This window comes from Solanum stenotomum, chromosome 8 (assembly GCF_019186545.1).
Source record: "Solanum stenotomum isolate F172 chromosome 8, ASM1918654v1, whole genome shotgun sequence".
NCBI classification, from domain to species: domain Eukaryota; kingdom Viridiplantae; phylum Streptophyta; class Magnoliopsida; order Solanales; family Solanaceae; genus Solanum; species Solanum stenotomum.
The window spans coordinates 7,844,372-7,858,421 of NC_064289.1; the positions used below are offsets into that span (position 1 = coordinate 7,844,372).

The following is a 14,050-nucleotide window of genomic DNA, read 5'->3' on the forward strand; positions in this document are numbered from 1 at the left end:
TGATTTAACAATGTTTTTGATGATAGAAAATCAATATATTTATGCAAATTAAGTTAAATACTTTAGTACAGCGTGTCTAATATACAGTTGCATATATAATCCTTAGGTCATTCGCTTTAGAGTAGAACATGTGGCTTGAAGATTCATGCCATGTAACTTAAGTAGATTATTAGAAATCAACGCTAAATATTTGATCTCATAGTTTTAATCAGCAAGAGAAAATTTCAAGATAAAAAGTAAAAAGTGAAATTATATAGGAGCCAAAAACTTCATGGCTTCCTAGAATTTTCTTTGCAGTATTAAACAAAATATGCAAGTGTAGGTTCATGATAGTCGACCTAATTAAGACTCAAGGACCTCAATAAGCATGAACACTGTTTTGAATTTGCAGTATATGGTTTTCTAATTTTTTCACTAATGCAGTTGAAAGGCCAATACTTTGAGAATATCAACACAGAAATAATTTATAACATGCTTGCTATTAATATTCATATACACAACACCCATTGAACAATACATCTATTAAGAAGAAACAATACTAAACCAAAACTTATTACATACATTTTGCCCTTCTAAATATGTTGTTGTGGTCTCAACACTAAGCTGTTCGATTGTAGATGTTGGATGTACAGTAACAGCACTCCACCCCATTCCCTCCAAAGCGTTGTTGTCCGAAATACCATGTTTCTCATTCAAGGAAAAAATCCAGGCATCAATGTTTTTGGGCAGTCGTGCATATTAAGCTTTTGTCCAAATAAGCAGCAAAGCAACTATCACTGGTTGTCAGGGAACACTTCATTTCAAAGCATACGCCATTGAATGCGGTCACAGTACCATCCACAGTGACGATACACAGAAAATAACTGATGTTGCCAACTGGTACAGCCAACGAGACAGTTATGCCTTGACATATTTATCAACATATCCCTGTACAATATAACTGTTAGTTACATGGTATCAAATTTGCATTATGTCTTCTAATCAGGGCATCCTACACAACCAAGGCTTTCACACTTGGGGGTCGTTTGGTAGAGTGTATTAGCAAAAATAGTGCATGCACTAATTATATGTATTAGTAATCCCTTGTTTGGTGCATTTTTTCATGGTATGTATAACTAATACACTCTATTGTGTATTGAGGAGTGTATTACTAATACCTAGAAATCCATGGTATTAGTAATGCAAAGGATTTAATGCATGCATTAGTATGGTTAAAGACTCAATTACCCCTCAAAAGTACTTTTACATCTTTTCCACCATAATTGTGAAGGATACTTTTGTAAATAAATATTTTTATACAATGCATACTATTTTTTTTTTTTTTTTTGATTTGCACCGGGTGTCCGAGTCTCTTTGAGCCCCGACTAATCCCGGGGGTGCACAGGCCCTCGGCAAGGAGTTTCCCGCAAGTGCACCACGGTTAATTCAGGTTTTACCCAGTACGATGGCCCTCAGAAATTGTCAATGCATACTATTTTTTAATACACCAAACCAAACAATGCATAAGAAATAATCTATGCATAACTAATACATGCATTACTAATACACTATTGTATATTATTTTTATACATTCTACCAAACAACAAGTCTCTAGATTATGAGAATTGTAAGCTTCAGAACATGGGGTGAATGGTGTTGAAGATGTCAGATGAAAAGATTAGAAGTCTCAAAAAAAAACAAGGCCCACAACTGAAGTAAGCTGCATACCTAGGGTTTTACCCGCTTATTCAACTTTTTAGAATGGTACCTCAGAATCCATTCAAAGGTAACAACCCCTTGAATGAAGGGATATCATGTAGTCCCTAGATGGATGGTTCATTTTCCATACTTAGACAACTTACCATAGGGGTTTAGCTACCTCATCTCTGACTCCATCCAGCATGACAAAGTTATTAAGGAGCCATTTGTCTATGGAAATATTTTTGTTTGTTTCAAAGCAGCATTTGCTTATACATATGACTGATTTTTTGAAAAAAAATATATTTTAAGATGTGTTTAAGTTAGAAGTGTTTTGACCTGTTTTTCAAGTGAAAAATCTTTTCCGCTCACAAAATTTCAACTTCTTTTCAAGTTGAATGTCCAAACACAACTTCAATTTTCTCACACTTTTTCAACTTAACTTCAAATTTTTATTTTTTTTTCAAATATCACATTTTTTATGTCCAGACGCCTACTTAATTAGTATTTTAGGAGTCATCATTTAGAAACACTGGTAGACTGTGATATAAGCTAAGACAATAGCAAGTGATCTACTTTAGGTATCATAAAAATGAGAAACAAACATGCTACCACCACTAGGTGCCCAAAGGAGGAAGCAAAAGAACCACTAGTTGGTCAGAGGAGTGGCTTTGGAGAAGTATGCTGATCGGAGTGATTAGATAAGGATTACATTTGTTCTAATGTCTTACACCAGTTTCACTTTAGGATGCTTTACTACCAATAATCATTCACAACAACCCCCATCCACCTACTTACAGATATTGCAAAGTATTCCCGAAAGATCCACTATAGCGTAAACTCAATAATCCACATTAATTATAGACAAGCAAAATGTTCAGTAGGCATAAACTTAATTCAATGCTAATAAGCAAAACCTAAACACCACCAGTAGATCACATAAGACGGTTGTTGTGTAACAGTATATATAAGAACCTCTTAAGAAAAGAACGAAAAAAATGTTGTTTCCTTTCCATATAGTCAAGTGACTTTTAGCTCCTCCGTTAAGATTTAAATGAGAACTTATCGTCAAAAAGGTCATACTAGTAGGTGGCAAATGGATGGGTTGGTTCAAAGTGGATCAACCCAATAATCAGCTCATAACCCAACCGCACAAAATCTGATAGGGTCTAAATGAGTTGGATCAAGATGGGTCAATATGAGTGATATAACCTAACACACCCAATATTCCATCTTGTTTTAACACTTGCTTGAAAATAATGCAAAAGCTAGCACATTTTTCTAAAAAGTTATTAGCTTAAGTTCTTCCAAATGTACATTATTCCAATCTCTAAATATGACTATGTTTTGATTAGGCAAGAATGGTAAGTCTAGGGCGACGAGCATGGCTCCACAGTGTCTACAAAAAGCCTATTTTGACTCGTGGGTTACACTATGCTGAGCCGTTTTGACTCACTCATTTGATGGGTCCTTTTGGATTCAACCCATTGATCAAGTCCATCAACAGATCATAACCCAACCCGTTAAACAAGTTGGATCGGGCAGGTTACCATGACTAGTTTAATCAAACTAAAAATGTTTACAAACTTAATTAAACCCTTGGCAAAAACTAAAATATCTCCAGTAGATCTACCAATTTTAAAAAAATCACCAGTATATCACATAAAAGGGTTTTGGGAAACAGCATAGATAAGAAAAGGTCGTACCATGACTAATTTAGTTAATTTCCTCTGTGATGAGTCAATGTAATGGTCGATTTTTGTCTTGGACTTCGGTATTTGGTGGCTTTTCATAACTCCAGAGACCTTATCTACAGTTTTCTTGACTATTGTCTTGAAAACCTCCTTGCTCATGTTACCTTGGCGCCATGATGGTTTTAACATCTCCTTCACAAAATTAGCAACTGAAATCTTGAACAGCCTCATAGATCTGGATTCCTTGCTTTTCTTTTTCTCCCCTGATGGCTTCACCTGTTCAATCTCTATCTCTCCTGTAGGAACATCTTCCTCATCACTGGAATCACTTGGACTTCCATTCTCAACAGCACCCACCTCTGCCTCAGCTGTCTCGCCAAATTCATCATTTTCTGCATATGCGGTGAATGCAATAGCTCCATCTGCTTTCTGCCTCTTGGTTACTTCCACATCCAGTGGTTCATTGGATCCACTGAGCCTTAACATAACACCTGAGTCATCAGTTACTTCAAGCTTATGACCAGGATCAGACTTCTTAAGTAAGTTAGTAGATGGTTCTATGCTGTCATAAAGTGGATCATACTGGTTACCACCTGGCTGGGAGAACATTCCTTCAGCAGTATGCACAGATGGTGGGGTAATATTTCGTGAACCAAGACTTTCTGCAGGATGGCCATCATTTGGCATATTACTCAAACAAAATGCACCATATTTACTACTAGGGAGCATATCTCTTCCATGTATTAAAGGGTCCGAACTGAATTTCGTTGTTAGTGGCTGGTCAAATGTAGAAGCATAAGGGTTGAAATGACTTGAAAATCTGGATCCACCAAAATCAGGCAAGCGAGGAGCTTGGTTCTGGTCTAATAAATCAGATGTGTACCTTGACACAGAGGAACTTACTCCAGGCTCAACAAGATGTACAGAAATACCAGCTGTTTGAGGACCAGAATGTGGCTGTTGCATGTAAGGATAACTCTTAGAAGATGGACCAGGAAGTTCACCAAGAGCCAGAGAGTCACCGAGGAAAGCTGGTGGTCTATTCGGTGATCCCCTAGAATAGATAGGTTGAGTCTGCACAAAAGCATGACGTTCACCGACTTGAGGAATATCAGGTGATGTGCTTGCATAGAAGTCATTCCTTGGAACTACTAAACTTGGTTGAAAATGTACTCGAGGAACACTATGTTGTACACCAGCTGCATTTCCAGAGGAATCGTTCACAAATTGCGTGTGTGGTGCCTGTGCCTGTGCTGGACGTGGTGGAAGAGAATTCCAAGAGGAACTCAGAGGTACAGTGAATGGAGATGGTTGATGAGGAAATGGAGTTTGATATGGAGGAGCACTTCCAATATATGCAGAATTAAAAGGTGGAGGGAAGTTGTGATCTCTGGGCATCTGCTGAGTAAAAGCAGTACTTGAAGCCTGTGGAAATGAAGGAAAGGGAGCTGATAAGGGTGCTGCCTGGAGTGTATCTGATGGGTGTGAATCCTTAGCAGACACAAATTGAGGAAGCTGGACGGGTGGGACCATGAATGATGTCTGGACAGAAGATAACTCCAAAACAGACGAATCACATTTCTCTTTAGGTTTCTCCTCTGCATTTAGGAGCATCTGATCAGAGACATGATCTGCAGACTGATGAATCCCCATACATCCAACTGAGGAAGGCATGCCACCAGTAGCATCACCAGGAAGCTTCTCCACTTCAGTAACAATTACTGGACTGTCAGCAGGTCCCATTTGATTCTCTTTTCCATAAAGATCAGAAGTAGGTTCAGGCTCTTTCATATCTTTCATTTCCATATCAGGAATATCCTTGCTTTTGAATCCACCATGATTGTGGACCGGTTTCCCAATCTTTTCATGTCTGTGAGAATCCTTTGAATCGTGCATATCGGAATCCTTTGAAATAAGTGGAAGATCTCGATGCTGATGTTTGCTCCTGTAAGATCTTGATCTATCACTCTTATCGGGCTCAGCATGGAAATATCGACAGGATGCTCCATGGTAACACTTGCCTCGAAGAAAACTAAAACATTGTTGAGGATAACCTCTGTCCCTTCTCATTTTGTCACCACCAGAAGTTGACCCGTGTCTAGAAGGTGACTTGCTTCTACTTCTGTATCTCTTTGGAGAGATGCTGCAAAGTTTAAGCATTGACAATTTTAAGATCATCCATAACTACAGTAGAAATCAAATCAACAGAAGAGATACTGGCCAGAAACATAGAAAAAGGCAAATTAAAGTGAGTACCTCCGAGATCGATCCCGCCTGTCCTTTCTCTTCCGTGGACTCTTCCTCCTCCTCCTATCATATGGAGAGCGGCTTCTGCTCCGGCTTCTTCCTCTTTTTCCATGTCTCCGCTTATACCTTCGTGAAGCATCAGAATCACTGTCACTGACCCCCTCCCTAACCAATCTACCAAATTCATCAACCTTCCGTGTAGGTGATTTATCCTTAGCATCTTCCCTAAGCATATCAAAACTGTCATCATCATTAACGTCCAAAACATTTTCCGAACGAAGTCCTTCAGGTGCAGTATCACTCTTCAAGGATAATCTATTTCCATTACTATGATCAATGGAATCCTCAAATTTTAAAGCACCAAAAGATTCGGGGTCATCTTTAGCAACAGAATTTGAAGGTCTAACTGAAGATATTGGTGATTTTCCAGTATCAGTCTTGGGAATTATAGTAACAACTTCACTGGGTGGAGGAACTGTCAAACGGCCAAGATTTTCAAGACAATTCTCACTATCATTGTCCAAACTGTCGTCCGAAGCATAGCCTTGAATTAGCCTAAAAGGGCTGGCAGCTTCCATGAGCTGACTGTGAACATTTTCAAGATCAACCTCCTTATCAATGGGTGATCCTCTAGGATGGCTCAATTTTTTCTCCAGGGAAGTTGATGTCTGCACATGATCATCCAAGAAAGGTTGATGAAAACTTGGAGGCGCTCGATATGGATAATCTGCAGAGACTGAAGATGTAAGAGGAAACAAACAAAAAGGAGGTAACTTTGCATCAAAGTCAAAATCTCTTACATATTTTTGGAGAAAGTCAAAATCTTATAATCTTTTTTTTTAAATTGACAAAATCTAAGAATCTATCAAGAACTACCCTCAATCCAAGTTAGATGGGTTGGATATATGAATTTTATGTATTCATTACACTCTATTTAGGTTCATTTTAGTACATTGTTAAGAGGATTCATTACAATTAAACTATCTATAAGCTAGCATCAATCCTACTGCAACCTCACCCTTTACTTGACTTAGGACCAGCTATCAAATCAAAATGTCGTCAAAAGCAAAACAAAAAAATAAAGCTACTAGCATAATTTTACTCATATAAACAATTAAATGTTTCAGGGGTGTCTTTATCTCATATCAGCTCAAGTTTGATTTCACATTTGTGGTAGCTTCCTAACTTATTTTTGAACTATAGACATTAGAGCTATTTTAACATGAGTCACTTGCACAGAATTTTCAGTTTAATTCCTCTATTTGCAAAAGCAGTTTTCACCTCGTCTTTGTTCCTCTGACTCCAAGGGTCCACAGCATGATGAATTTTGATGTAGTATATCTTCAGTTAAGCTACCCTGTAACTGCTTCTCAGCCCCCAAAGGATGGATTTGTAGATCTTCATCTAGCTGGGTGATATCATCTGACAGTCCAACAGAAAAGCAAGATAGCTTCAGAGTTCCAACCATAATACAAACTTTCACACTAGTCAATCAGGTTAAATGAAGCTTCTAAGTAATAAAGAAATGCAAAGGATTCAGTGACCAGGTTGCAAAAGAAACAAGCATATACTGAAGTGGCAAATGTGCTATAGAGCTTGATAAATTACTTGATAATGCAATCAACAACTCCAAAAGCGTAGTTCAATCACCTCACATTCTTTATAACTGAAATAGCAAGAAACTCGCTTCTCTTTCTTTTTCTAAAGACACATCAGAACCACAGTTAGGACTCCTGCTGCTGCATGTGGCGCTCTAGTAAGGAGTCCTCTTAAACCTCCGTGTTTTACTTTTCCTCTGTTATACTAGGCATGGGAGATGATATTAGAGGCAACTAACAACAACTGACTGGTTCTCCCTGCATCTGACCCATTGCAATTGATTGGTGTCCACTATCTGTCTTTCAAATATGAGCAAAGGTCCTTGTAGTTCAGGGATCTAGACTAGCACAAAAGAAAATAAGACTGAAGGAAACCTTACCCAAAGGAAGAGTTCCAATAATAGATAGAAGCAATGACCATTTTCCAAAGGAAACATATGCTAGAATCCTTGCCATAAAATGCTGACTTCTCCAAAAAGTTAAGTCAGTTTGGTCTCTCCTGAAATGCTATACACTTAGAAAGTTTTAATACATTTTATGTATCCCAAAAAATCTAGGACGGACCTATTCAATTTCTATACTTCAATAGGGCAAATACAATATGTGGCCACGTTTCCCTCAACAAATACTAAACAATTCACATTTGTTATTATTCTCATGATTTTTATACTGGGACAAACTACACCCATATATTGGGATACAAGTAGCATAAAATAGCACTAAGAAAAAGAAAATCGACACTTGATGCATACAAACAGCATATATTACACTAACCTTCCATCTCCATATCAGAATCAGCAGCTGAATGAGATGGAGCTGAGTTTATTGAATTAATAAGTTGAACTGATGAGACTTCTCCTGGAAATGCTAATGATACAGGCTTATGAGGAGAAGATGGAAGATCCAAGGCTAAATTCTTATTTACTGGTAAACCTTTTCTGTAAGCAATCCTTCCATCGTGCTCAGACGCCCCCTCATCTTTAGCACTATTAGCATTTGCAGTGGTAGATATAAGAGGTGGTGAAGTTGGTGGAAGAGGCGGATCCCCAGGAGGTGAAGGCGGCAAAGGTGGCCGAGGACCAGAAACTGCAGGTTGTACATGAGAATCAGGGTTTCTCGAATGTGTGGTGGGGTCAAATTGGGAAGGTGTGAAAAAACCATGGTTCTGCAAATTAGGTGGTGGTGGTGGTGGCGGTGGAGGAAGATTATGACGAAAAACTTGCATACTGTCTGGTGATGACCGATGAATAGCACCTCTATAAGGCATTTGACTTAGTGGTGGAGGAGGTGGAAGAACTCTAGGAGCAGTCGGGGCTATTGAAGGTGGAACAAGATGCATACTGGGATTCCACTGGGAATGCTGCACAGGGACTTGGTGAGATTGCAGAATTGGGGTGCTTCCTTGAACTTGTGTAGATGGAGGAGGAGGAGGAGGAGGAGGAGGGGGTAGCGGATAATATTGACTAGAATTGCTGCCACTTGTTGGAACTGGAAAAGGTGGACAAGGGTGACCTACACCAGGATGGGCATGCTGATATGCAGGAGGGCCATGCTGACCAACTTGGGGTGGTCCTGGTGGATGACCATGTGGAAATATAGGTTGACGTGAGGCCTGAGCAGCAGGTGGAGGAGGAGGAGGAGGGGCAGAGGCAGGAGACCACTGCTGCATTTGAGGCCTAGGCATGTTATCATTTTGACCACTCTGAGTTGCATAGTTACCCTGACCATACATCTCAAACAGCTAGCTACCAATAGAATTAAGAAATCTGATGTTCACGGTCCCACCCGTTCTAAGAGTTCCCACGTGCTGATCACCAAATTAAGTCATCCACAGCAGCCCCCTACAAACACAAAATGCAACTTTGTAACAATTCAAAGATTCAAGAAATATAATTCCAGTGGAAAAGGGGAAAACACAAATTTCTCTTACCTTGCAGGCATATACAGAACTGAAGCAAAAGAAAAAAGGGAAAGAGAAGAAAGAAGAATTCAATGCAAAAACTGAGACGATAATAAGCTAATCTCAGCATTGATACTACACTTCCAAATTAGAGGAATTGGACTTCAAAGGGATACTTCCCTCCTCCAATTTATAAAAGTCGGGTAGCGACTAGCAGAACAAACTTTGGCTTATCTAGGTCATGACCAGCTCATGCGTTCTTCTTTTTTCCCATTAAAGCTTTTTACCACTATCTAGACTGCTAATACACTTTCAGTAACATATAGACAAAAGAATACGTGAATGTCCACAAAGTTGACAGCTTTCATATTTTACAAAACCACATAGAAAGAAAAAAGTTTTACCTTAATCTCTAACTAGGAACACCCTAAGGACACCTTGCACCCCTAAAAGAAACAACTCCAAAAAAAAAAATCACACACTTAAAACACCAACTTGACTCGAGAACCAATCTATTCCTCATTTTTTTTCTCTCCAAAACTTACATTAAAGCTACCCTCAGCAGCAAGCAAGACACTTCATATTATCAAGGAAGATTCAAACTTCCACAAAGCAAATAATAAATCAATCAACTGCATCTCAATCCCAAATTCGTAAGCTTAAAAAATCACCTTCTAACTTTCAAGCATTTTCAAGTGACAGTAACGAACATGCCCATAAACAAAACTACAATAGTAAAGAATTTACGCACAAAACAATTGAATGCATACCAAATAGCGAAATAGCAGGTCCCGAAGATGTGAGTTTAAACTGATTTTGAAGATCTGAAATAAAACCTAGCGAGCTTAGCTTGGCATTCGATAATTTTGATTGAAGTCTCTTCTGGGTTAAAACCCTAGACAGAGAAAAACTCACAGAGATGTATAATACACAGGGGAGAGAGATCAGTTAAAAATAAAATGGGCTAACCCATCGGTGGCCCCTTAAATTTGGCACGAAATTTCACTTAGGCACCTCAAGTGGATGATGTTCATTTTAGACACCTCATGTAGGGTTTCGCTGTGTCATTTTGNCCTAAGTGAAATTTCGTGCCAAATTTAAGGGGCTACCGATGGGTTAGGCCAAATAAAATAAAAAACTTAATACTAAGAATTCTTTTACCGCAATTCCGTAAAATTAACGGTCATGCAAAAAACGATCGGCTGATGGGATGATGGGCTTGGGCCTAAACGAGTAATTATGTAATTATATTTTGAAATATTTATCAAATATAGCTAATCTTTATTATATTTTATAGCAGCAAATATTGTCTCAACCAAATCAACATTTCCTGTCCCCAAATGTGTCATTATTTATCTGTTACGGCTAGCACTATAAAAATTACTCCACATTTACGTTTTTAATTAATAAACAATAAAATTTTTATCAATAATAAGAAAAGAATAATCTACCTATGTATCTCTTGTTGAAGAAGAAGGAAGCTGACGATTGGAACATGTTAAAGGAACAGGTCCAACGAAGTTCACTGACATGTCTGCAGCAAGTGTTGATGAAGAAGGAAGCTGACGATTGGAACATGTCAAAGGAACAGGTCCAACGAAGCTGACTGACGAGCATTATTATTATTATTATAGGAGTAATAGGTATTGTAGTAGGACTCTAAGTATAGTTAACGTAGGACTCTACAATAATAATGCAATTATAAATAATCTAACTTTGACAGGTCCGCTGACTGACGAGCATTATTATTATTATTATTATAGGAGTAATAGGTATTGTAGTACGACTCTAAGTATAGTTAACGTAGGACTCTACAATAATAATGCAATTATATATAATCTAATCCTAGTCGTAATATAATCCTAATCATAATATAATTCTAGTCGTAATATAATCCTAATTAATATAAGTAGTCTAATCCTAGTGCGACTCTAATTCTACAACAACAGTGTTGTAAGCTCGTTAGTCAGCTTGGTTGAACTTGTTCCTTTGACATGTTCCAATCTTCAGCTTCCTTCTTCATCAACACTTGTTGCAGACACGTCAATGAGTTTCGTTGAACCTGTTCCTTTGACATGTTCCAATCGTCAGCTTCCTTCTTCTTCAACAATTACGTCAAAGAAAAGATTAGAAATTATAAATACAATGCATTATTTGAATTAGCAATAATTTGGAAACAAAGAGGAAGAATTGAGAGAACTAGAGTATAGGATGGAAGAGAAGAATTTAAAAAATTATTTATGTTAACTACTTGCATTGCAGATTACTGTTTGTGTGTATTTGCAAATGAAGATTTATTAAAACTCTAATTTCTTTGAATAATTTTAAAATCCAAACAAGTTTTGCAGTTATAGATCCCAAGCTTTATACTCAGCATTACTGAGCTTCTTGAAACTATGCTTTGTTTTTTTTTTATTTTCAAGAGATTAAGGAGTGATCTCCTATCTTAACAAGAAATCGTGTTACTAATTTTCTAGAAGTGGGGCATAATGTCTGGTCAACATCATAGTAGGGGAAAAAAAATTTGACTTTGACTTTGATAGAAATATTTCTTGCATTAACTGATTTTTACATACCTTATTATTCTTGTAGTAGCTTCTAAATGTGATTTATTGGATTGATGAAAGAATTAACTCAGTGCTTATACACTGAATGTTATATCTGATTTGTTGTAGTAAGATATAGTAGTTTACATATTATGTTTTGATTACATCTATTAGTAGATCATTTTTCACTTCTTGATTTGAAATTGAATTTTTCATTAGATTGTCTAAGTCCTTATAGTTAACTTCACATTCACTTCAATTGGAGTTGCAGGCTTGCAGCTGATCTTTAGTAGTTAAATTCACATTCACTTTAATTGAAGTTACTACTGATATTAATTTTTATTATTGGATTAGGTTGCTTTCAACAATTAACACGTACGTCATCAACATAGATAAGGATAGACCCACTTGTATTCAATAGTTTTTTTTAACTAACTTTGAAATTACTTCCCAAGTATTATTATTTGCCAATGCATCTATATATTTCAGCCTTTATGGCATCCACCCATCTTAGTTTCTTAAGAGCTTCATTGTAGAAAAAAAAGTTTAATGTCCTAAGAAATAGCATAAATAAAAACTTGATAAATAAGAAGTAGATGATCATAAATAATGTAGTTGACTAGTTTATAAAGAGATTTTGACTGTTACTGAGTAGTAACAAAATCTTTCATCTAGAGGGGTGATGCTTTGATTCTAGAGCATCTTCTAGATGATGTTAATTGGTCAATAGTACTTTCAACAACAAAAATTGAAATATTTAGAACTTTTGAATTTTGACAGTGTTTTATTGAATGAGTATGAAGTGTTGAGCTTGTATTAGCAGTAGTTTGATTAGTAGATTGTAGTACTAGACTTTGTAGGAATATCAACACACAATGGAATTTACTTAGAAAATACATCGAAAAAATGCAACTTGATTACTCTTCTCAACAAGTTTGAATGAAAAGGTTTTTTCTTTCTTTTTGAATTCAACATTTTTATGAACAAAAGATATGTGATTAAATAGATCATAAAGTATATATCTTTTTTTTTAAAGTTGTAGTATCATATATGTACAACAATAATGGATATAACAACAGTTTCTAGTTTTATATTTTTTTATCTCACCATGTTATTTATCTTAACAAATACTCGAACCTTATTTGGTTAGGAATATAAACACAAAGGAGTAGCCTAAGAGGCATAAATTGTGAATTTTGACGTCGCTCATCCATTCTACTCTATTAAATCACAGTTTTACGATGGTAGGTTGATATTGGGCTTTATCAAGCCTTTAACAAACATCCTATTCATATCCAATCTATTTAAATCTAGAAGGCATAGTTACAATAAATACCATTCGATTTGTTTAGTTTACCAAACATGACCTAAGTAAATTATATATACAATCGATTATATATAATGTGTATATATTATGTATAAATATGTATATTACATGTACAAGTATGTATAGATTTGTATATATTTATAGGAAAAATCACATAAATATTGTCTTTAAGATCCTAAATTACAATACATAAATCTACTATTAATCAATTATTAAATATATTTTTTAATTACAATACATAACAATCTGATTGGGCCACACGTTTTGTTTATTTTTTGGGTTTTGGTGCTAATCTTTTAAAAGTGAAAATTTGTTATCTGATTAATAGGATTCTAACCATCAAGCACATTCCTAATTTGATATATTTACTATTGGATAGTAGTTACAAGATATAACTAGGAATAAGAATTTTATCTTGTCGATCTCCTAAAAGTTAGCTAGGGACATTTTATGTGAATATTGAACCATATATAATAAGGCATTTAATCTAATGTAATAAACTTCATGGCATATATTTGGACATATAATTAGATAGAGAAAGAGAGACACACGCATTTAGTAGGAATAATAATTATTATTATCTTATCCTAACTACCAATTCATGATTAGGTAGGCCATATAAGGTTTAGTTAATTTTTTTTACTTTTGACTTCTTTTGATGTCTTGATCAAATTAAATGAATCTTATATTTATTCTCCAAAAGAGAACACATACATATTTATTTGAGTGCCTTTATCACAACAAATGATCAAGGTGAAAGTACATGTTTCCTAGTTTGAACTTATAAGGCCCTACTAAATTATTATTTTTTATAGATGCAAAGAATTCATCTAATTAGAAATTCACAAATGAATGCAAAAAACAAAAAAAAAAAATCAAATTAAGTGGGAAGAACTTTGAGTACGTAAAAACAAGAAGCAAAAATCAACATCATGACCGATTTTAAGTTGGATATATGAGAACGTAAACTAATATAATATTAGAAGAAAACCTTATCTCATGGCACTGTAAGGTAATGAAATTGCTATATTGCATAAACGTCTTCCAATTTTATTCGATAA

General features: G+C 36.0%; 1 protein-coding gene across 1 annotated transcript; it reads right to left on the reverse strand.

The window, feature by feature from the left end:
- Positions 1-409: 409 nt before the first annotated feature.
- LOC125872205 (uncharacterized) lies at positions 410-10,046 on the reverse strand. The gene is made up of 6 exons (XM_049552909.1): positions 9,887-10,046; positions 7,991-9,057; positions 6,900-7,040; positions 5,628-6,345; positions 3,384-5,514; positions 410-927 (listed from the first exon to the last, which is right to left on the reverse strand). Exons 2-6 carry the CDS (start codon positions 8,946-8,948, stop codon positions 898-900), a joined length of 3,978 nt encoding a protein of 1,325 aa, XP_049408866.1. The 5' UTR covers positions 8,949-9,057; positions 9,887-10,046; the 3' UTR covers positions 410-897.
- Between the last annotated feature and the right edge of the window lie 4,004 nt (positions 10,047-14,050).